Consider the following 22,774-nt stretch of genomic DNA (forward strand, 5'->3'; position numbering starts at 1 on the left):
CTTCCCTTCCCGGTGCCGTTCCCTGGCCGAGTGGCCGCAGTGGCCGCAGTGGCCGCAGTGTCCAGCACGGCCGGCCGTGCTCCCTGCAAGCCCAGCTGCCCTCGGAGCAGGCTGTTCCAAATGGAATCAGCTCCTGGGGATCCTGTGGCTCCCAGCCCCGGCCTGGCAGTGCCAGCCATCTGTCAGGGCACGGGTTTGGATTTTTCCAGAGGGACTGACTGCCCTCTGGTGCGGCGCTCTGTTACTGCTGCCCCTGCTCCCCCTGCCCCTCCTGCAGCGCCCCTGGCCCGGAGGGGAGGATGGAGGCATGGAGAGTGCGGGCAGGGCAGGGCAGGCAGCTCTGGAAGCTTCTCTCACCGAAATGACAGAAGGCATCTGCACGGGGGGGCCGGGCAGCACGGGCATGGTCTGGCCGTTGGCGAGCTGCACGACGAGCGGGAGCGAGCCGCTGGGAGACCTGGAAAACAACAGCTCTGCACCACTGCCCGGCATGGCAGGGCCACAGGGCCACCCCTGCACCTCCTGAGGCTGAAGGCAGCCTCCTTCCCTGCCGTGCACGGCCTGCCACGCTCTGGGCCGCAGCCCCAGAACCTCCACGGGCAACCAGGAGCAGGTCCTGAGCCGAGCCAGGGCAAACAGCCCCCGAGGCACGGCCAGCAGCTCCGAGGTCACACTCCAGAGGCACCAAACATGGCCTGAGACCATCCCTGAGACCATCCCTGAGCCATGCCAGCTCCCGAGACAATCCCTGAGCCATCCCAGCTCCAGACACAATCCCAGACACAATCCCAGACACAATCCCTGAGACAATCCCAAGCCAGCCCAGCTCCAGACACATTCCCCCCCAGCCAGCGCCGTTCCGAGCTCAGGGAGCACTTTCATCTCTCCCCACGGTGAGTTTTGCTTCGTTTCACCGAGTTCTGCCTCATTCCCTAACTCCAGGACAATCAGTTCCTGCTCCTGCAGACGGAGCGTGACAGCCGTGACAGCCCCAGTGCGGCAGCTCCTGCAGGGAATTCCTGGCACGGAATTCCTGCCCCGGGAGCGCTCCCTGCCCGTACTCACCCCAGCTGTCTGTTGGAGGGGGGGGCCTGGGTGATGACGGAGGTGGGGGACGGCAGCGTGGGGTGCAGGGGGTCGTAGCCCAGGTGCAGCGGCAGCGAGCCCGGCCGCACGATGGTGGGCGTGGGCGTGGAGAGGATCACGGGCTTGGAGGGGCCCTCCTGCAGGGCAGAACACAGAACAGGGGCTGCTGACTGCCAGCTCCTCACCACTGCCACGGCTCTTCCTCCTGCAGCCTCCAGAAACTCAGGCACGTCCACCACAGAAACGGAGGGGAGCACACGGGGAGGGGGGACTGGCTCCAGCCCCTCGGCTCGGGGTGTTTGAGAGAGAGCTGAAGCTCCAGCCCCTCCATTCAGGGTGCTTAGAGGCTCCAGCCCCTCCATTCAGGGTGCTTAGAGACTCCAGCCCCTCCATTCAGGGTGCTTAGAGGCTCCAGCCCCTCCATTCAGGGTGCTTAGAGACTCCAGCCCCTCCATTCAGGGTGCTTTAGAGACTCCAGCCCCTCCATTCAGGGTGCTTTAGAGACTCCAGCCCCTCCATTCAGGGTGCTTAGAGACTCCAGCCCCTCCAATTCAGGGTGCTTAGAGACTCCAGCCCCTCCATTCAGGGTGCTTAGAGGCTCCAGCCCCTCCATTCAGGGTGCTTAGAGACTCCAGCCCCTCCATTCAGGGTGCTTTAGAGACTCCAGCCCCTCCATTCAGGGTGCTTTAGAAAGGGGTGAATCTCCAGCCCCTCTGCCTGTCCCTTCAGCCCAAATCAGGCTCAGGAAAGCCCAGCGCAGGCCCTGAGGAGCCCAGCTGGGTCCCAGGGGGCAGAGGGACCCCAGCAGCCCTGGGCACAGCCCCACCTTGTCCTTGTGCGGGGGCGAGCGGGGCCGGGACGCGGGGCTGTCCGGCGGGGACGAGTCCACCTCCACCGGCTCCTCCTCCTTGACCTTGATCTCCGGGGTGGAGGGCAGCGACATGTCCAGGGCCCCCGAGCTCTGCAGGGGGAAGGGACAGTCAGCTCGGCAGGGACAGCTAGGGAGGGACAGCTCGGGAGGGACAGACAGCTCTGGGAGGGAAAGACAGCTCTAGAAGGACAGACAGCTCTGTGAGGGACAGACAGCTCTGGAAGGACAGACAGCTCTGGGAGGGACAGACAGCTCTGGGAGGGACAGCTCCGGGAGGGACAGACAGCTCTGGGAGGGACAGTCAGCTCGGCAGGGACAGCTAGGGAGGGACAGCTCAGGAGGGACAGACAGCTCTGGGAGGGACAGCTCAGGAGGGACAGACAGCTCTGGGAGGGACAGCTCCGGGAGGGACAGACAGCTCGGGAGGGACAGACAGCTCTGGGAGGGACAGACAGCTCTGAGAGGGACAGCTCAGGAGGGACAGACAGCTCTGGAAGGACAGACAGCTCTGAGAGGGACAGCTCTAGAAGGACAGACAGCTCTAGAAGGACAGACAGATCTGGAAGGACAGACAGCTCTAGAAGGACAGACAGATCTGGAAGGACAGACAGCTCTGAGAGGGACAGACAGCTCTAGAAGGACAGACAGATCTGGAAGGACAGACAGCTCTGAGAGGGACAGACAGCTCTAGAAGGACAGACAGCTGAGAAGGGATCCCCATCTCGCACCGCCTGCGAAACGTCCGCTGCTCCCCGAGTTAGAGGCTCGGGCTCCCAGCTCTTGCCAAATGATTATTATTTATTTGCACTGAAGCAGCATCTGGGAGCCCGAGGCAGAGCGTGGGGCTGCTCCAGCCCTGGCCAAACGGAGCTGGAGGCCCAGGAACAACAGGCAGCCCCAGATGGCAGCACTTTGTGGGATCTCAGTAACACACATGACTTCTCCACGGGCTGTTATTAGGATTTTTGGTATAAAAAGGGCCCTGCTAAGGAGAACAGGTACCCAAGCCAAATGCCTGCGAGTTACAGGAGGCACTTTCATTCACAGAAGAGCTGTAAAACATTGTATAAATCAGCCTGAATTATTTTATTACCCGATTATCAAAAGCAAACAAAGAGCCATGCAAGTTATTAAATATCTATGAGCGCCCCATTAAAATAAAACCCAACCATATGCCTGGACTTGGCCACTTGCCACCACCCTGGGATCCAGCAGAGCCACGTGGCCCAGTGGCACCAGTTAGTGACGTGCAGGGACGGGGAAGGGCAGGGGGACAGCGGGGCCAGGGGACAGCTGAACTGAGGGCTGTCCCCACCCCAGAGCTGCAGGGAGGGCGTGGCAGGGCAAGGATGCTGCTGCAGACCTTGCAAATCACCTGTCTGTCCATCCATCCATCCATCCATCCATCCATCCATCCATCCATCCCTCGGTCTGGGGTGTTTTACAGCCCCAGCCCCTCGGTTTGGGGTATTTTACAGCTCCATCCCCTCGGGTTGGGGTATTTCAGAAAGCACACAGCCCCAGCCCCTCGGGTTGGGTATTTTACAGCTCCAGCCCCTTGGGTTGGGTATTTTACAGCTCCATCCCCTCGGGTTGGGTATTTTACAGCTCCATCCCTTTGGGTTGGGGTATTTTACAGCCCCAGCCCCTCGGGGTTGTGTATTTTACAGCTCCAGCCCCTTGGGTTGGGAATTTTACAGCTCCAGCCCCTTGGGTTGGGAATTTTACAGCTCCAGCCCCTTGGGTTGGGAATTTTACAGCTCCATCCCCTCGGGTTGGGGTATTTTACAGCTCCAGCCCTCTCGGCAGCTCTCCCGGGCGGCTTTGCCCGCGGTAGGTGCGGCAATAACCATTTACCTGCCCTTTTAGAGCTCCGCCGCTGCTGCGGGATCACAAAGGAGCGGGATTAACATGCAGCAGCGCTCCGAACGCTTAAAGCGCCTCCGGGGAAGCTCCCGCTGCGCCCGTGGTTTTAATTAACGGCGCTGGAGCGAGACCACCCTCGCAAGAGGGAGGACAAACACTAGACTGGATGCTGGGAGCGCAGCCCGGCCAGGGAGCGACCGGCTGACCTCGCCCGGACAGCGGGTCTGAGCGGGGACAATCCCTGCCCTAAAACCCGAGCTCCCCTCGCCAGGAACACTTCACAATCTCATTTCTTAGCACTGTTTAGGCCGAGCCGTGCTAAAGCCAGTCCCGGCAGCACGGCCCGGGGCCGCGGGGCTGCCTGGGCTCCCCGGGGCTGCTCGCTGGTTCCACGGGCGAACATCCCCGGGTGCTCCTGTTCCCCATCCCCGGCTATTCCTGTTCCCCATTCCCGGCTGCTCCTGTTCACCATCCCCGGCTGCTCCTGTTCCCCATCCCCAGCTATTCCTGCTCCCCATCCCCAGCCATTCCTGCTCCCCATCCCCGGCCATTCCCTCTTCCCATCCCCGGTTGTTCCTGCCTCCCTTCCCCGCTCCAGAACAAAGGGCAGGAGCCTTTGCCGCAGCCGCATACCAATGAGAGAGATCAATTTCGGTTTAAAGAGCCTGTTATTGGCGAGGGGGGGGAGCGGCTGGGAAGGCAGGTTTCAGTTTTAATTCTGAATTCCTCCGTTCCCCATCTCGGGAAGATTTACGCGGCTCGGCTCCCGCAGTTTATTTCCGAGCAGCGCCGCTGACTGCGAGCGTATGCACGGACATAGATCAATTTAGTAAATGTATGTGCCAGGCTGAGCGCCCGGCACGCATCTGCTGCTGCTCCCGCCCGGCGAGCGGGGAGGGGCGGGGGCTGCAAATGTCCTTAATTAGCTGCTTTCTGATGAGATCCCGTTGTCCTTCAGCCCCTGGCGCTCGCCGGGCTGCGGGGGCAGCCTGGATCGATGGCGCTGGCGGAGCGAGGAGCTCTTTGTTAGCAGAAGCTGCTCTTTTTCCACCGAGCTGCCGGCTCCAGACGCGCCGGGATGGACGCTCCGCTGCCCCCCTCCCTCGTGCCTGCCCCTCCAAGGCACAATCCTACCGGATCCGGCCCCGAGGAGGCTCCCGAGGGGGCTCTGCTCCCGCCCCGGATGCTCCCAGGTCCTGCAGCTCCTTCCCGAGCTGTCAGCTATTTTGGGTGCTCCCCCTCTCTATTTTCTCCCCTTTTCTCGAAGTGCAAAGCCGAAGGAATAATAAGCCATGAAATCTGCTCTCTGCAGGCCAGGATCAGTGGGAAAAGCAGCCAAAGTCACCCGAGTTACAAAAACAAGACCCCACACGGCAGCAAATCCTGCCCCGGGGCCTGTGCCTCCCACAGGAGCCGTCCCCAGTCCCTCCCAGTCCTCCCAGTGCAGCCACAGCCTCTTGCCTTTTTCTCATCATCCTCAGCAGCTTTCTTGAACTCGTGCTCGAAGGAGCTGGCCAGCTCGTTGAAGAGTCCCACCTCCTCACAGTTCTTCAGGAACCGCGTCGGGGTCGGGGTCTGATCTGCTTCGGGTTGGAACACCGAGAATTGGTCAGGGAGAGCAAAAAATCCCCATTTTAGCAGGCCAGTCCTTCACTGGGGAGCCCCGGGGAGTGTGGGTGTCACCCTGGGCACAGCCAGTGACACTTGGGAACGGGACAACCATTTCGTGCTGGTTTTGTTTCTCCGGTGTTTAAAGGAAAAATCAATGGAGGGAGAGGATTTCTGTGAATTCCTGGCTGTGGGATTCCCGTCCCTCCCACCCCTGGGGTCTGCCCCGTCCTCAGCTGGACAAGGAGGGAAAATCGGGAGTGGGATCTCCCTGAAATCGTCAACACAGGGAGGGATGAGAGGGGAGAGCAGCCCCAGGGCTGGGCAGAGCCTCTCCCCTCCCTGTGCCAGCTCTGAATCCCGGAGCAATTGCCTGGGAATTCTCCTCTCCTTGTGCCAACTCCCAGTCCCACAGCAATTCCCTGGGAATTCTCTTCTCCCCGTGCCAGCTCTGAACCCCAGGGTGATTCCCTGGGAATTCTCCTCTCCCTGTGCCAGCTCTGGACCCCAGGGTGATTCCCTGGGAATTCTCCTCTCCCTGTGCCAGCTCTGGACCCCAGGGTGATTCCTGGGCTGGCTCCCAGCCCCGCTGTCCCCAGCCCTCCCTGTGGGACCCTTCCCCACCCCACTACAGTTCCTGGTCTCTCTGGCCATCACCCAGCCCATGACAGCCCCAGGAACCTCCCTGCTGCAGCCAGCCTCCAGCTCCGTGGGGAATCACCCCCAGGGTCCATCCCAGAGGAGAACACCGGCATTTTCCAGCACAAAGAGCATCCCCGGGATGATTCAGCCCGGCCCCAAACCCTCCCTGTGCTGGCTTTGCCACTGCAGCAAAACCCCCTCTGGGCACCCTTTGCTGCCCCCCAGATCCCAGCCCATAAAATCCCCAACTCCACCATCCCAGTCTCTCCGCAGGAGGCTGTTTGTGCTGGGTTTAACAGCTCCCGGGGCTCTTTGGGATCGTTCCTGCTCAGCACTGCCCTCCCGAGCTGCTGCACACATTTCCAGGGTGTAAAAAACAGCCCGGAACCTCCGTGCTGCTGTCCTGCCCCGTCTGAGCAGCTCCTGTTCCCACAAAAATCCCTCTCCCTCCCAGGAGAAGGGATCTTTGTGATCCACCTGGGCCAGGTCCTGCTCCTGTCACACAGCCTCGGGAGGCAGGGAGGGAGCAACAAATCCCAGAGACAAAACGGTCCCAAAAAATCCCAGAGACAAAGTAGTCCCAAGAAATCCCAGAGACAAAATGGTCCCAAAAAATCTCAGAGACAAAATGGTCCCAAAAATCCCAGAGACAAAATGGTGGCTCAGAAAAACCTGGGATAAATGGAATTTCTGGCAATAACAGGCCCAGATCTCACTGCTCAAAGCCAGCAGGGTTTTACAGCCCTCACACCCCCTGTCTGTGCCACGGTCTGGGGGGGTTTAGCTGGTCCTGGACTGGCCATGGATAAATTTGGTTTGTTTGGGGTTTTTTTGTGTTTTACCCCACAGCAGCCCCCTGAGTGTCAGGGGTGACCTTGCTCCTTGTGTTCCTGAAGCGCTTCATCCTTGCCAGGGAGAGAAATTCTGAAATTCCGGCTGGGAATGAATTCTGTCCCTGGGAGCAGCTTCCACCCACAGCCACAATTCACCCCAAAGCCCTCAGAAGGCAGCTGAATTCCCAGTCCCTGCCTCAGCCCCGACTGGGGCTGGAGATGAACAGAGAAGGAGGCACCAGGCTCCTGCAGCAGCTTTGTTTTCCCTAAATTCCCTCCAGGAGGGCAGGAAGGGTGTCCCCTGTCCTGGCTCTCAGGAACAGCCTGGGCAGCCAGCAGGGACACAGGAGGGACTCTGGGGGTCTCTCTGCTCTGAGATCTGGGGGGTTTGGGTTCCCCCCACTTGGCAGAGGCTGCGCTGCCCCGGTGCTGGGGGAGCTCCTCGCTGGGGCTCTGCAGAGCTCACGGGGCTCTAATTTATTAACTGCAGCTTCCTCAAAGCTCGGGAAAATTGACACCTGGGCTGAGAGGGGAAGCTGCTCTGTCAGGTTTGCTTCATCGTCCTCAAAGCACACGCAGAGACGTGAAAGCCCTTCTGGCCATAAATCCTCCAGCCTTTAATAAAAAAGGGCGAGAGCTTAAAAAAAAAATTAAAAAAAAAACCCCCCGAAACCCCACAAAACCTGATACTACCATAAAAAAAGAAAAAACTTGGAAGCCTCTGGCTTTCCTTTCCCCCTGATTAAATGCAGATCACAGGAGGTTTTATGGGTTTTGCAGTGCATCTGGTCCCTGGCATCAATCTTGCCGGGCGCTGGCCGGGCTCATACCTGCGATGATGACGGAGTCGGTGCGAGCGGGGCCGAATTTCAATGTCATCTCGTGCTTGTGTTTATGAACCGCCAGGTGGTCCTCGTTTGTGAACCTCTGAAACGAAACCATTTACAAAATGGGGAATAAATGCGTGCTGTGTTTTACGGGCCCGGCCTGCGCCGGGCGTGGGGAGGAGGAGGAGGCTGGGGCCGACGGCTGGGGGGGATCCGGGGGTGGGACAGGCTGGGAGAAGGGACAGGGATGTGGGACAGGGGGACAGGGATGTGGGACAGGGACAGGGACGTGGGACAGGGACAGGGATGTGGGACAGGGATGTGGGAGCAGGGACAGGGATGTGGGACAGGGACAGGGCTGTGGGACAGGGACAGGGATGTGGGAGCAGGGACAGAGCTGTGGGAGCAGGGACAGGCTGTGGGATCATGGGGGACAGAGGGAAAAGCCTCTGTCAGGGGTTCTGCAAGGATTTTTAATAATCTGATTTTTAGGTGATGGAGCGAGGCGGCGGCTGCAGATGATGGAAACGCACGGAAATTCTGAATCCCAAAATTCCCACTCTACTGCTGGCTGAGGAAGAGGGGAATTTGGTTCAATTGGGGCAACTTTTCCTGCCTGGGGTAAGGCATAGCCAGCCCCTTTCAGCAGATTCAGCTCCTTTATGGAGCGAGGGAGGGAGAGCATCTCCCACCCACCACAATCCCACCTGCGGGGAGAGCCGCAGGATCGACCCCATCCCTCAGGGAGGGCTTGGGCAGGGTGAGAACCCCACTGGGGGGCTTTGGGGCTGCCTTTGGGGCCGGGAAAGGCAGACAAAGGCAGGAGGGAGGGCTGAGGAGAGGGGGAGCGAGGCAGGGACGGGGTTAAAGCACAGCCCCATAAAGCTCAGGATGGATTGCGTCTCTCCTAATAGACTGCGACAAACGGGCCGGGGCTGCAGCGCTCTGGGCAGGAAAACGCTGCAGCAGCAGCACAGCAGCAGCAGAGCAGCAGCAGCAGCAGTGCATTCCTGCCCTTTCCCCTTCCTGCCCTCCCTCTCCCGGGCACGGCAGCCCAAAGCCACCCGGAGCCACTGTTCCTGTGGGGCTGCTGCAGCGTGGCACCCACCGGGGCCTGTCCTCGCCTTTGTTTATGGCTCGGCTCTTGTAGCAAATAAATCTGCCTTTCCCAGCTGAGCACGGGGGGGACATCCCACAGTGGCAGGGGACAATCCCACAGTGGCAGGGGACAATCCCCCCCTCGGTGGCAGGGGACAATCCCCCCTCGGTGGCAGGGCACACCAAGACCCGGGGCCCATCCAGCGCCTGCTCCCTGGCTCAAGGACAGGGTCACACAGAGCGTCCTCCGGAGCTCACAAGGGGCTGTGCTGGTGGCTCGTGATTTGGGCTCAAATTTAGAGAAATCGGAGCTGCTGGCAGAAGAGCCAAGAGGTTTTTGCCCGTGGAACTCCAGGAACAGGCTGAACCCCGTCTCCCCCAGCCGCGCTCCGTAACCAAACCCTAAATAAACCCGAAATAAAACTTCTCGACAGCTCGGCCAAAATCTGCCTCATCGGGGCTTTTTTTCCTCCCCGCCGCTCTGCTCCAGCCTCCCTGAACCCTTTTTGTCCGAGGGGCTTTCGCGGATCCGGGAACGCTCAGAACAAAGGGGCAGCGAGCGAGGCAGTTCGGGAATTCAGGAATTCGGGAATTCGGGAATTCGGGAATTCGGGGTTCTGCAGCGCCCCGGAACGCGCCGCCGAGGGGCCCTGCAGGGCAAGGGACAGCCACGTTTTTCCACGGTTTTGGCCCCAAAATTCCCGGGTTTTACGGAATTCGGCTGCCCGCGGTGGGACCCTGTCGGGACGGGGTGAACCGAGGGAAATAAACGCGGTTTTTGTGCGGGGCCCGGATGAATATTTAGCAGGCGGGCGGCGTCGGAAATCTGAGCACCTGAGACGGGGGTGGGGGAAAATGGAAAAGAAGAAAATTCCCAATTCTGCCGCTCCATTTTGTGCTAAACAAATGTGATTTTTAGGTCAGGGAGGGAAGAGCGGGAGGCGCAGAGCAGGGTCGTGCCTCTCCCACCAGCCCCAGCCCGGCCTCGCCAACGCCAGGTTTATTTTAATCTTTCATTTTCCTTCATTGCCGGATTTTTTTTTCCCCTAATTTTTTTTTTTTTTCCCCGGCACTTTCCGTGCGTCGGGCGCGCGTTACAGCTCTATTTAACATCTTTATGTGGGCTCGCAGCTCGGGAGCTCTCTCCTTCCCTGCGCAGAAATGCTCACAGACACAATATATCTTTCTGCACACATTTCCAAACGCCGAAACCCAGAGGCTGAGTCTGGCACTTGGGTTCTAAATCATGTCATTTTACACAGAGAGGGGAAGCAGAGGGGGGGAGGAAGGGGGGAAGAGTAGGGAAAAAAATGGAATGAGTTAAAGCCACAGCACTGGCTTTAATATTTAATCTCCTTCCATCAGCAGCTGACATACAGCAGGGTTATTTCAGCTGCTATTTTGCGGGTGTCGGAATTAAAAAGAAGATGTTGGCTGTAAAGTCTTTGGGGCGAGGGACAGAGCGGGGTGAGCGCTGCCAGCCGGCCCTCGGGGTTTGCCGGGCTGGAGCTGCCTCCTGCAGCCCAGATTCGGCGTTTGCCCCGCCAGGGCCCCGCGGAGCCGGGCCGGGCCGGGCCGGGCCGGGCCGGGAGCGGCCCCGGGCGCTCGCTCGGTCCCCGCGGCTGTGCCAGCCCCGGGATGAACGCGCTCGTTCCGAGCCGTCTGTAATGGCACACAATGCACCAGCTGCCGCGGCCGCCCGCGAGGGGATTTCTGCGGCACTTAACGAGCGCGACACGAGGAACAAGGGCTTGCTCGGTTGCTCGGGGGTTTTCCCGGATTTTGGAGAGCCTGGGTTTGCTGCGGGGGGGTCAGGAGAGACCGGAGCTGCCGCAGCCCCCGGGAGGGGGGACCCTGGGGTGTTTAGGGAGGGTTTAACCTCGCCGGTCCCGCTCACAGCCCAGCCCCGAGCGGCTCCCGGGCCGGAATTCCCGGGGGAGCTCCGGGCTGCGGCTGCGGCAGCCGGGAGGGCCGGGGGGGCTGCGGAGCCGCTCATGGGCGAATTAACGGAATTAATTAACGAGCTGTCAGCACCGCGGGGAGGCTGAGCCCTGCTCCGACCGTGACTCGGCACCGCAGCCACCCTGGCCACGGGGCTGGAGCTACCATGGTGACAGGGCTGGAGCCACCCTGGTGACAGCGATGGAGCCACCCTGGTGACAGGGCTGGAGCCACCGCGGTGACAGGGCTGGAGCCTCCGTGCCCGCGGGGACACTGGCCTGACACACCTGAACACGGAGGGGACACAAAGGAACAGCAGGAGGCTGCACTGCGGCGCGGGAGGGAAATGATGCAGGGCGAGCAGGAGCTGAGCTCAAAGTCAGCGCCTTTAAAAGCTGCCACCCTTTGGGTTTGGGTTTCCAGGCTGCAGAGACGCTCTCGGCTCATTTCCATTCCCTGCTCGGCGGGTGCAGGGCGGCCCGGGCGGGGTCGGGGTGACCCCGCGGGCAGGGGGACCCCGGTGGCTGTCCCGGGTGATTGCGGTGACCCCGCAGGAAGGGGACCCCGGTGCCTGTCCCGGGTGATTGCGGTGACCCCGGTGGCTGTCCCGGGTGATTGCGGGGACCCCGGCGGGCTCGGGCCCGGCTCCATCTCCCATCTCCCAGCTGACAATGCCGGGTGATTCCCTCCCGGCCCGCACGGGTTAATTCGCCGATGTGCCTCAAGGGCCCCGATCCCCCGGGATTCACGATCCCCCGGGATTCACGATCCCCCGGGATTCACGGCCATTACCGAGCCCCGTTTCCACGGGAGGGAAGGAGCTGTGGGGAGCGGGGGCAGCGCCGCACAGACGGTCGGCTCGGGAGGACAAACGGACAAACGGACCCGTGCCAGCGCCCGCAGGAGACGAGAGGCGAAGATTTGGGGGCCGGGGGTCCCCGGGGGTCCCTCAGAAGCTCGGGGCCGGAGGAGGGACGGGCAGCGGCTCCGGTCCCGGTCCTGCCGCGGGGTGGAGGAGGAGGAGGAAGGGAAAAGGTTTAGAAGGAGCAGCTCAGGAAGGAAAACCAGACCGGGAAAGGAGCGGGGCCGTGCTCCACAGTCCAGGGAAAACCTGGAGGGGAGGAAGAGCCGGGAGAGGTGACCTCCTGCCCGGCCCGGCCCGGCCCGGCCCGGCCCGGCCCGGCCGGAGCGGCTCCACAGCGGCACCGAACCCCGACCCCCGAGCCCCCGACCCCCGAGCCCCGAGCCGCGGGCAGCAGGAAAAGCCAATTCCCGCCGGCTCCGTGGAAAGCGGGAAGGCTCCAGCAGCTGCAGGCAAGGAGCCCGGGGTGCATGTGGAGCCATCCCTCCCCTGCAGCTGCCCCCAGCTAAAACTGCAGCGAGACTGAAACCCTGAAATGGTATTTTTGGCTCTGGCGACTCCAGGGACGCTGTGTCTCTGCCTTTCCCTTTAAAATGCTGCTCCCTCCTGCCCCGTGATTGATTCCGGGTCCTTCCTTGTGTGGAAAAAAAAAAAAAAAAAAAAAGGAGGAATAAGAATAATAACCAAACTCTGGGCAGCGCCGGGTGAGGAATCCCCGGCCCAGCAGCCCCACAGAACACTGTGCAAAGCACCAAAATTAAGATTTTTTTTTTCCCCCTTCTCCCTTGTTTGCTCAGATAATTTTTTTTGGTAGGATACTCCCCAAAGTTCCCTGCCATTTTGCACAAAGAGCTAAGCGGGTTCTGGAGCCCGCCCCATCCCACCGCGATCCTCCTTGGCCAGAAGGGCAGAGCGTTTAAATGGGAGTAGGTAAATAATTTAATTTACATTTCTATGGCTTCGCTTATCCCAAAGGGCTTCTCAGGCACAGCCCCCTCCCGGAATGCAGGTGTTGGGCAGGGGGAGGAAGCATCTGGCTGGGTACGTGAGGAGCCAAGGACGTCCGGGGTAAAATCCTCCAGCGGCTCCGCATTCCGCGGCCCTTTCTCATTTTCCCCTTGAATTTCAGGGGAATGTCCCCGGGCAGAGCCGAGCTCCGGGAGCGGAGCTGGCACAGGAACGCCGGGCACGGGGCGATCCCGTGGGATTCCTCACCACCAAACCCAGGGAATCTCCCGAGCTCTGGGCTTTGGGAAGGAGCAGGTGGACGAGCTGGGTTATGGAGCACCGGGGCGGGAGCAGCGCCGTGCTTTGCACACCTGGGCACAGCTGGGCACAGCTGGGCACAGCTGGCTCCACGGAGCGGATCCCCAAAACCCCGCGGGATGGGGTTTTTGGACCCCCAAAACCCCGCGGGACGCCGCGATCCCCGAGCGCGGCGGAGCGCTCTGAAATCCCGCTTTCCTCTCCATCCGAGCGCGGGTGATTAACAGCCGGCTGTTAATTACCGCTGCCGCGGGAGGCGAGGGCAGCGGCCCCCGGTGACGGCCGGGGTGAGCAGGGGCGGAGCCGGCCCCGCATCCCCCGGGATGCCCGGGAGTGAATCACGGTGCCAGCCCCGAGTCCCGGCAGCGCCACAGCCCCGCCGGGTGACCTTGGGCGGGCCATCAATCCTCGCACACGGCCCCGCACGGCGGGGAGGCTGCGGGGCCGCGCACGGCACCAGCCCGGGAACAAAGGCAGTTACGGGGCCTTCCCCACGGCACGACAGCCCCCTCCCCAAACAGCCACAGCCCCCTCCCCAAACAGCCACAGCCCCCTCCCCAAACAGCCACAGCCCCTTCCCCACGGCACCGACAGCCCCCTCCCCAAACAGCCACAGCCCCTTCCCCACGGCACCGACAGCCCCTTCCCAATGCACTGACAGCCCCCTCCCCAAACAGCCACAGCCCCTCCCCAATGCACCGACAGCCCCTTCCCAATGCACTGACAGCCCCTTCCCCAAACAGCCACAGCCCCTTCCCCCCGGCACCGACAGCCCCCTCCCCAAACAGCCACAGCCCCTTCCCCAAACAGCCACAGCCCCTTCCCCATGGCACCGACAGCCCCTTCCCCAAACAGCCACAGCCCCCTTCCCAATGCAGTCATGGCCCTTCCCAAATGCAGCTATGGCCCCAAATGTCGACCCCAAAACAAACCCTAACCCTCATCCTAACCGAAACATCAGTTCCATGACCACAAAACAAACACTAACCCAAATGCCACATCCCTAAAACAAACCCAAACCCTAACCCAAACGCCAGGACCCTAAAAAAAAATCCTAACCCAAATGTTGGCTCCATGACCCCAAAATAAATCCTAACCCAAACAAACCCTAATCCAAACATCGGCTCCGTGACCCTAAAACAAGCCCTAACCCAAATGTCAAGTCCAGGACCCCAAAACAAGCCCTAACCCAAATGTCAAGTCCAGGACCCCAAAACAAGCCCTAACCCAAACAAACCCTAACCCAAACGTCAGCTCCAGGACCCCAAAACAAGCCCCAAGCAGAGGGGGCTCCGAGGGAGCCGGCTGTGCCCAGGCTGGGCTGGAAGCGTGGCTCAGCCTTGACCTTGGGACTCACCACAATCACTCGGAGGATGCCACGGCCCCATTCAGCTTTTTAAGGCCCTGGAATGGTGATTTCCTTCAATTCAGCTCAATTTGGGAATGTGCCCACCCATTCACGGAGTGGAGCCTCTGCTGATGGCTTTATCGCCTGGAAAAGGGGTTTTTGTGTGGATTTATCTCCTGGGGAAGCTGCAGCAGCAGCAGCAGCTGCCTGGGAAGGGCAGCAGGTCAAACACAAAGAGAATTCGAGTCACTCCGAGGTTTGGGGTTTGTCCCCTGTAACGGTGGCATGGAGGGAAAAGCTGCAGGGACCCACAGATCCAGAGGTGCCTGGGGTTAAAAACCACCCAAAAACGGGGAGAGGGAATTACTGAGGGGTGGGAGAGGCACAAAACAGGGGGGCAAACTGAGATCTGGGGACATTTGGGAAGGAGCTGCAGGAATCCCTGGGTCTGGCCGTGGGTGTTTCACCCCTGAGGTGTCCCAGGCCAGGCTGGGGCAGTGCAATCCTGTCCTGCACCCTCCCTGTCCATGCAGCTCCCAGAGCTTCCCCAGAGCTCCGTTTCCACCCTGCAGGTCCCCTCATCTTCCCCATGCCCAGAACCAAAGAACCAGAATTTTCCCATCCATGCCACCCTCGATCCCTGTATAAAAACTCTTTTTTGTGCTTCAATTCCTGTATAAAAACTCATTTCTGTGCCTTCCCTTGGAGATTTTGGCCAACCCGCAGCTCCCTGCCCCTGCTTCCCACATCCAGCCGCATTCCCGGCTCCTGCCTGCGCCGAGCCGTCAGCACTGCGGTAATTAAAGCTTTTAAAAAAGGAGAGCAGCAGCAGCAGAAAAAAAAACGGCGTTTGCCTCTTTTTGCCTCTCGGAAGAGCCACCTGTTTTATCGGAACGGGGATTTATGGGCACATTAACGCGGAGCTGCTGCTCCCACCCTGATGAGTTCTCAGTGACCCTCTTCTCCCCGGAGATTTATGGTTCCTCCCAGCACACTCCCGTGCCCGATTCCATCCTGCAGCTCCCAGATCCCTCTTTCTTCCCCCAAAATCTTCTGCAGTCAGTTTTCAAGAGGCGCTCGGATTTCCCAGCCAGGGGTCAGGGTTTTGTGGCAGAGGCTCCTTGCTTTTCTCCCTTTTCCCAGCAGGGACTCACACGGGGAGGTTTGAGCCCAGACGGGATCGGGCTCGGGGGGCAAACACTGACACAATCCCGACACAATTCCCAGCAAAAGCCGGAGCCTCCCAGCAGCACTTGGCTCCCAAATCACGTCCTGACAGCCCCAACCCTCCCACCTGCAGCCCCTGGGCAGACCCAGCCCTGAGGGGCTCGGAGCACCTTTCCAGCAGCTCCCCCCACATCCACGGCGAGGTGCTGGTGCAGTGATGTGGAAACACAAAGCCAAGGTCACCAAAACCCATCCTTGAGGAGTCTGAGCCGCTCCCCCTGCCCAGCTGCAGGCAGTAAAACCTCGCAGGGAGCAGAAGGCGTTGGAATTCTGCTCTGGAGCTCTGCAGAGGCCGGGGCTCTGCGGCAGCACCAGCCCGGCTCTGGCACGGGGCTTTAACAGCAATCCAGGGCTGGGCATTGCCTGCCCAGCCCCAGAGCCACGAGCTGGGGCTGATCCCCAGCTCCAGGCACGGGCAGGGAGCAGGGCAGGAGGGAGCTGCAGGGGTGCTGCTGGGCAGGGAGAGCCCAGAGCTGAGCCCTGGGCACTGCAGGGCACCGGGAAAACCTCATTCCCGAATTCCCAGCACTGCAGGGCACTGGGAAAACCTCATTCCTGAATTCCCAGCACTGCAGGGCACCAGGAAAGGCTCATTCCCGAATTCCCAGCACTGCAGGGCACCGGGAAGGGCTCATTCCTGAATTCCCAGCACTGCAGGGCACCGGGAAAACCTCATTCCCGAATTCCCAGCACTGCAGGGCACTGGGAAAACCTCATTCCCGAATTCCCAGCACTGCAGGGCACCGGGAAGGGCTCATTCCCGAATTCCCAGCACCGCAGGGCACCAAGAAAGGCTCATTCCCGAATTCCTGGCACCGGGATCCCCTCCGGGTGACTCCGCAGGTGCCGGAGCCCCACAACAAAAGGGCAGGGGAGGGAAAAGCCCTCCCGGAACCATCACATCAGCGCTGCCCTCCATTCCCGCTCCTCGGGGCTCTATCCTCCAGACGAGGGGTTTGAGACACGACTCTGCCCCTCGTCTGCAGCCGGGGCCGATGCTCTGAGCCCCCGGGCATCGTCCCGGTGAGCACCAAGCCCTGCCCCGGCCCCGCCGACATTCCCGTTTACAGACATCCCGAGACAACCCCCGCATTCCCCTTTACAAACATCCCGAGATAACCACCGCATTCCCGTTTACAAACAGCCCGAGACAAACACCGCATTCCTGTTCACAAACATCCCGAGACAAACACCGCCGACACTCCCGTTTACAGACATCCCGAGACAACCCCCGCATTCCCCTTTACAAACATCCCGAGATAACCACCGCATTCCCGTTTACAAACAGCCCGAGACAAACACCGCATTCCTGTTCACAAACATCCCGAGACAAACACCGCCGACACTCCCGTTTACAGACATCCCGAGACAACCCCCGCATTCCCCTTTACAAACATCCCGAGATAACCACCGCATTCCCGTTTACAAACAGCCCGAGACAAACACCGCATTCCTGTTCACAAACATCCCGAGACAAACACCGCCGACACTCCCGTTTACAGACATCCCGAGACAACCCCCGCATTCCCCTTTACAAACATCCCGAGATAACCACCGCATTCCCGTTTACAAACAGCCCGAGACAAACACCGCATTCCTGTTCACAAACATCCCGAGACAAACACCGCCGACACTCCCGTTTACAGACATCCCGAGACAACCCCCGCATTCCCCTTTACAAACATCCCGAGATAACCACCGCATTCCCGTTTACAAACAGCCCGAGACAAACACCGCATTCCTGTTCACAAACATCCCGAGACAAACACCGCCGACACTCCCGTTTACAGACATCCCGAGACAACCCCCGCATTCCCCTTTACAAACATCCCGAGATAACCACCGCATTCCCGTTTACAAACAGCCCGAGACAAACACCGCATTCCTGTTCACAAACATCCCGAGACAAACACCGCCGACACTCCCGTTTACAGACATCCCGAGACAACCCCCGCATTCCCCTTTACAAACATCCCGAGATAACCACCGCATTCCCGTTTACAAACAGCCCGAGACAAACACCGCATTCCTGTTCACAAACATCCCGAGACAAACACCGCCGACACTCCCGTTTACAGACATCCCGAGACAACCCCCGCATTCCCCTTTACAAACATCCCGAGATAACCACCGCATTCCCGTTTACAAACAGCCCGAGACAAACACCGCATTCCTGTTCACAAACATCCCGAGACAAACACCGCCGACACTCCCGTTTACAGACATCCCGAGACAACCCCCGCATTCCCCTTTACAAACATCCCGAGATAACCACCGCATTCCCGTTTACAAACAGCCCGAGACAAACACCGCATTCCTGTTCACAAACATCCCGAGACAAACACCGCCGACACTCCCGTTTACAGACATCCCGAGACAACCCCCGCATTCCCCTTTACAAACATCCCGAGATAACCACCGCATTCCCGTTTACAAACAGCCCGAGACAAACACCGCATTCCTGTTCACAAACATCCCGAGACAAACACCGCCGACACTCCCGTTTACAGACATCCCGAGACAACCCCCGCATTCCCCTTTACAAACATCCCGAGATAACCACCGCATTCCCGTTTACAAACATCCCGAGACAAACGCCCCAAAGCCTCCCCGGCCTCTCCCGGTTCGCAGCTCCTTGTGCGCTGCCGCAAAGCCCCCCCAGCTCCCCCAGCCCAGCCCCTCTCGCACAAATCTTTATTGTCTGCATCTCTATTCCCTGCGGGGATTTTAGGACTTTAATGTTTTTATTGTTTTAATCCGGCATATAAAAGATTAAAAAAAAATCACTTGGGCACGGCAGCTGGGCCGAGCGCAGGAAGCCGCGGTGCTTAAGCAGGTGCTCAAGCGGCGCTGGGGCTCCGAGATTTAGGGAGGATGGAGGGGCGGGAGGAGCCCGAGCCGCGCTCAGCCTCTCCCAGCCCGAGTTTCGCTTTTGTGCCGCGCTCCGCGAGCGCGCTTCGGCCGAACGGCAGCCCGGAGCCCCGGCCCCGCTCGGCCCGGCCCCGCTCGGCCCGGCCCCGCTCGGCCCGGCCCCCCCGACACCCTTTATGGACCCCGAGTCCCCTTTACGGACCCCAAACCCCCTTTATGGACACCAAACCCCCTTTACGGACCCCAAACCCGACCGCAAGAAATGCTCTCACACAGCAGCGAGAAACTGAGGGCGAAAACGTCAGCAAAAAAACCCCCGAAAGTACAAAACCCCCGAGTGACAATCCCACATATTTCTCTAGAAACACGGCATTCAAGGGCTTTTTCACCCTGCTGCCGGCAGTTCTGGACCCCTGGAACTCAGGACACGCTGTGTCCTGTTTGCCCGCGCTCCAGTGCTCCCAGTGTTCCCAGTATTCCCAGTATTCCCAGTGTTCCCAGTGCTCCCAGTATTCCCAGTGCTCCCAGTATTCCCAGTGTTCCCAGTATTCCCAGTGCTCCCAGTATTCCCAGTGTTCCCAGTATTCCCAGTGTTCCCGGTGCTCCCAGTATTCCCAGTTTTCCCGGTCCTCCCAGTATTCCCAGTGCTCCCAGTATTCCCAGTGTTCCCAGTATTCCCAGTGTTCCCGGTGCTCCCAGTATTCCCAGTGCTCCCAGTATTCCCAGTGTTCCCAGTATTCCCAGTGTTCCCGGTGCTCCCAGTATTCCCAGTGCTCCCAGTATTCCCAGTATTCCCAGTGTTCCCAGTGCTCCCAGTATTCCCAGTGTTCCCGGCGCTCCCGCTGCCAGAGCCGCATGCATCCCGCGGCTGCCGCAGAGGGGCGGAGCGGCCTCCGCAGCCAACAAAGCGTCCTTGGGAGAAAAAGGGCGGATTTCGGGCTGGGAGCGAGCGGGGGAGCGGCTCGGGAGGCAAACCCCGCTTGTTTGGGTGTTTAAATAAAACCAGGGCACAGGGAAAGCTGCCAGTCCTCCCCAGCCCACGGAACCCTCGGCACCAGCGGGGAAGGGACCGACCCCGGCACGCTCCCCCTCCTCCTCCTCCTGCCTGGGGTTTTTAAATCGTGGAGTGACAGCTTGGCTGGATTTTAGACAGCAAGTTTACAGAAAATCCTGCGAACTCAGGCACCTTTTTGAGGGCTGGATAAATCCTTTTGCCTCGCAGCCCCATCCCTGCTGCGGTGCTGATGCTGGGATATCCATGATGCTGATAACGAGGTCTTTGTCAGAGCTGCTGCTCCGAGGAATAAGTGATTTGTTCTCACAGTAAAATAAAAAGGATTTACAGTTGTCTCAGAGCAGCAGGCAGGGAGCGAGCGAGGCTTCAAAACCAAACAGCCTTGACTTCAAAATGCTGGGTTTAACACCGGGAAATATTGCACTTGCCAGGAAAACACCCAGAGCTCGGGGAGGGAGGGAAAGCTCAGACCCCGAGGCTTTGGCAGCTTTGGCTGCACTTTGAGACCCCTCCCTCCCCGGCCAAGCAGCCCCACAGCCACAGCCCCATTTCCGTGGGTTTTAGGGACAAACAACACGCAGGATTCGCAGTTCCCGAGAGAAACCCAGGCCAGGCCCAGCTCTGAGCCGGGCTCAGGCTCCAGCTTTGGTTCAGAGCCGCTTTCTGCTGCTCCCCGAGCCCACGAGCACAGAAACGCCCGAGCCTGGCTCAGCCCGAGCCTGGCTCAGCCCGAGCCTGGCTCAGCCCCAACCTGGCTCTGCCCGAGCCTGGCTCAGCCCGAGCCTGGTTCTGCCCGAGCCTGGCTCTGCCCGAGCCTGGTTCTGCCCGAGCCTGGCGCAGCCCCTGGCAGCACAATTTGCATTTCTGGGACAGTGCAGAGCTCCAGGTGAGGACCTGGCTCAGCTCCCTCTGCCCAAAGCAGCAACTCCGTGGGTGTGAAAGGCTCTAAATCCAAACCAGAAGGAGCCAGCCCCTGTGAGGGCACGGCCCAGCTCCTGCAGGGGATTTCTGCAGCCCTGAAGAGAGGAACCTCCCTGATCCTGTTCCCAAGAGAGAGGAACCCTCCCTGATCCTGTTCCCAAGAGAGAGGAACCCTCCCTGATCCTGTTCCCAAGAGAGAGGAGCCCTCCCTCTCTCCTCATTCCCTGCTGCTGCTGCTGCGAGTGGAGACCAGCCCCGGGGCTCAGCACAAAAACACAAACCCAAATAAATCAGAAATTCAACTCATGAGAAACCTGAGGAGCTCCAAACCTGCTCGAGGGGCACGAGGACGAGTAGTAAACCCAGAGTAAAGCCCTGAGGAATGCCCACGAATCCAGGGGCTGGGATGCTCTGCGGAGTGCACCCCGGACCAGTGCCACCCCGGACCAGTGCCACCCCTGGGGTCAGTGCCACCCTGAACCCAGTGCCACCCTGAACCCAGTGCCACCCCGGGCCAGTGCCACCGTGGGCCGGTGCCATGCTGCCCGTGGCTGGAGGCCAGCACGGGGCCAGGATGAGCCGTGCACCCCTCGGGAAGGGAGCAGGGAGAAGCCTGAGCAGGCTTTGCAGCAGAAATCCTTCCCTGCAAGGACACTGCGGCACCGAGCTTCCAGCCTCATCCCGGCTCGTTCCCAGATCATTCCCGGCTCGTTCCCAGCCCATTCCCAGCTCATCCGGGCTCGTTCCCAGCCCGTTCCCAGCCCGTTCCCAGTTCATTCCCGGCTCTTCCCAGCCCATCCCGGCGTCCCCAGGAGCCCGGCAGAGCTGGGGCAGTGCTGGGAACCAGCCCGGGGTGACCAGCCCGGGGCTCGGAGCGGCTCGTTCGCCCCGGGGCACGACCCGGGGCCGGTGCCCCGCAGAGCCTCGGGAAACCGAGCCCCGGCTCCCGGCCGGAATTTGGGACACTGCCCAGCCCCAGTGTCCATCCAGCACTCAGGACACTGCCCAGCACCAGTGTCCAGCCAGCACTCAGGACACTGCCCAGCCCGTGTCCAGCTGGAATTCAGGACACTGCCCAGCCCGTGTCCAGCTGGAATTCAGGACACTGCCCAGCCCCAGTGTCCAGCTGCATTCAGGACACTGCCCAGCCCGTGTCCAGCTGGAATTCAGGACACTGCCCAGCCCCAGTGTCCATCCAGCACTCAGGACACTGCCCAGCCCCAGTGTCCAGCCAGCACTCAGGACACTGCCCAGCCCGTGTCCCCAGCTCCGTGTGACAGCCGAGGCCGTGGCCCGCACGCGCTCCCGCCACAGAACGCTTCCAAGAACTGCCAAGGAATCCCGGCCAGAGGAATGATAAAGATTTTAACTTGCAGGAAATGCTGCTATTAAATAATATTTAAGTCTTAATTATATTTTAAACCGGCCATTTTAGAAAAAAAGAAGTTCTATTACGGTGCTTTTGTAGTTAAAGGTCTGTCAACATTTCCATTTTAAACCTTCATTTCTAGGGGGTTTATAATTTGGCCATAAAAATTCATTCTAGGCTGGAACTTGGCAAACAGGGGCTCAGCCTAGGAGCAATATTTTTTATTATCCAATTTGGTTTAAATTGGTTTGGCCGTTTTTAAGTTATAGGAGTGTAAAAAATAAACGTTTACTGGTTTCAGATGCCTTCTCAAGCTTATTATTATTCAAAATTAGCCTTCCCCCTCCCCACCTCCAAAAATACCTTTGGCAGGAGGTGGGGAGATGGCTGGGCTCTGCTGACAGCCCAGGAGTTACGGCCCAAATTAATCCAATCCCCTCCTTTTGCTGCCAAGAGCCCCAGAGCTCCTGGAGCCAGCCCCGCTGCCCCCGCGGCCCTGCGAGGCTGCAGCTCCCACCCCTGCAGCTCCCACTCCTGCAGCTCCCACCCCTGCAGCTCCCACTCCTGCAGCTCCCACCCCTGCAGCTCCCACCCCTGCAGGGCCTGCAGCTCCCAGCCCTGCAGTTCCTGCAGCTCCCAGCCTTGCAGCTCCCACTCCTGCAGCTCCCATCCCTGCGGCTCCCGGGCCTGCAGCTCCCATCCCTGCAGCTCCTGCAGCTCCCACCCCTGCAGCTCCCACCCCTGCAGCTCCCACCCCTGCAGCTCCTGCAGCTCCCAGCCCTGCAGCTCCCAGCCCTGCAGCTCCTGCAGCTGCCACCACAGGAGCTGCTCCCGGGGCCAGGATCAGGCTGGTACTGGGGGAACTGGTCCCTTGCTGGCTGTGGGATGAGGCTGGACCAGGAGCAGGCACAGCTCAGGGGCCACAGCTGGGAACCCCAAACTGGGAATCCAAACTGGGAACCCCAAACTGGGAATCCAAACTGGGCATCCAAACTGGGAACCTCACACTGGGAGCCCACACTGGACACCCCACACTGGACACCCCACACTGGGAGCCCACACTGGGAGCCCACACTGGGAGCCCACACTGGGCGCCCACACTGGAACCCCGCACTCGGAGCCC

General features: G+C 60.1%; 1 protein-coding gene across 2 annotated transcripts in view; it reads right to left on the reverse strand.

Moving 5' to 3' along the window:
• Positions 1-22,774, reverse strand: part of LOC121335580 (cyclic AMP-dependent transcription factor ATF-7) — a 41,614-nt gene that overhangs the window by 10,675 nt on the left and 8,165 nt on the right. For both annotated transcript variants that reach the window (XM_041403888.1, XM_041403889.1), the window contains exons 3-7: positions 7,737-7,833; positions 5,285-5,403; positions 1,913-2,047; positions 1,066-1,223; positions 358-457 (exon numbers count right to left, since the gene is read on the reverse strand). In XM_041403888.1, the coding sequence (XP_041259822.1) occupies positions 358-457; positions 1,066-1,223; positions 1,913-2,047; positions 5,285-5,403; positions 7,737-7,833 (609 nt within the window). The remainder of the gene's footprint in view (positions 1-357; positions 458-1,065; positions 1,224-1,912; positions 2,048-5,284; positions 5,404-7,736; positions 7,834-22,774) is intronic.

This window comes from Onychostruthus taczanowskii, unplaced genomic scaffold, assembly GCF_017590055.1.
Source record: "Onychostruthus taczanowskii isolate IOZ18803 unplaced genomic scaffold, ASM1759005v1 scaffold206, whole genome shotgun sequence".
Taxonomy (NCBI): domain Eukaryota; kingdom Metazoa; phylum Chordata; class Aves; order Passeriformes; family Passeridae; genus Onychostruthus; species Onychostruthus taczanowskii.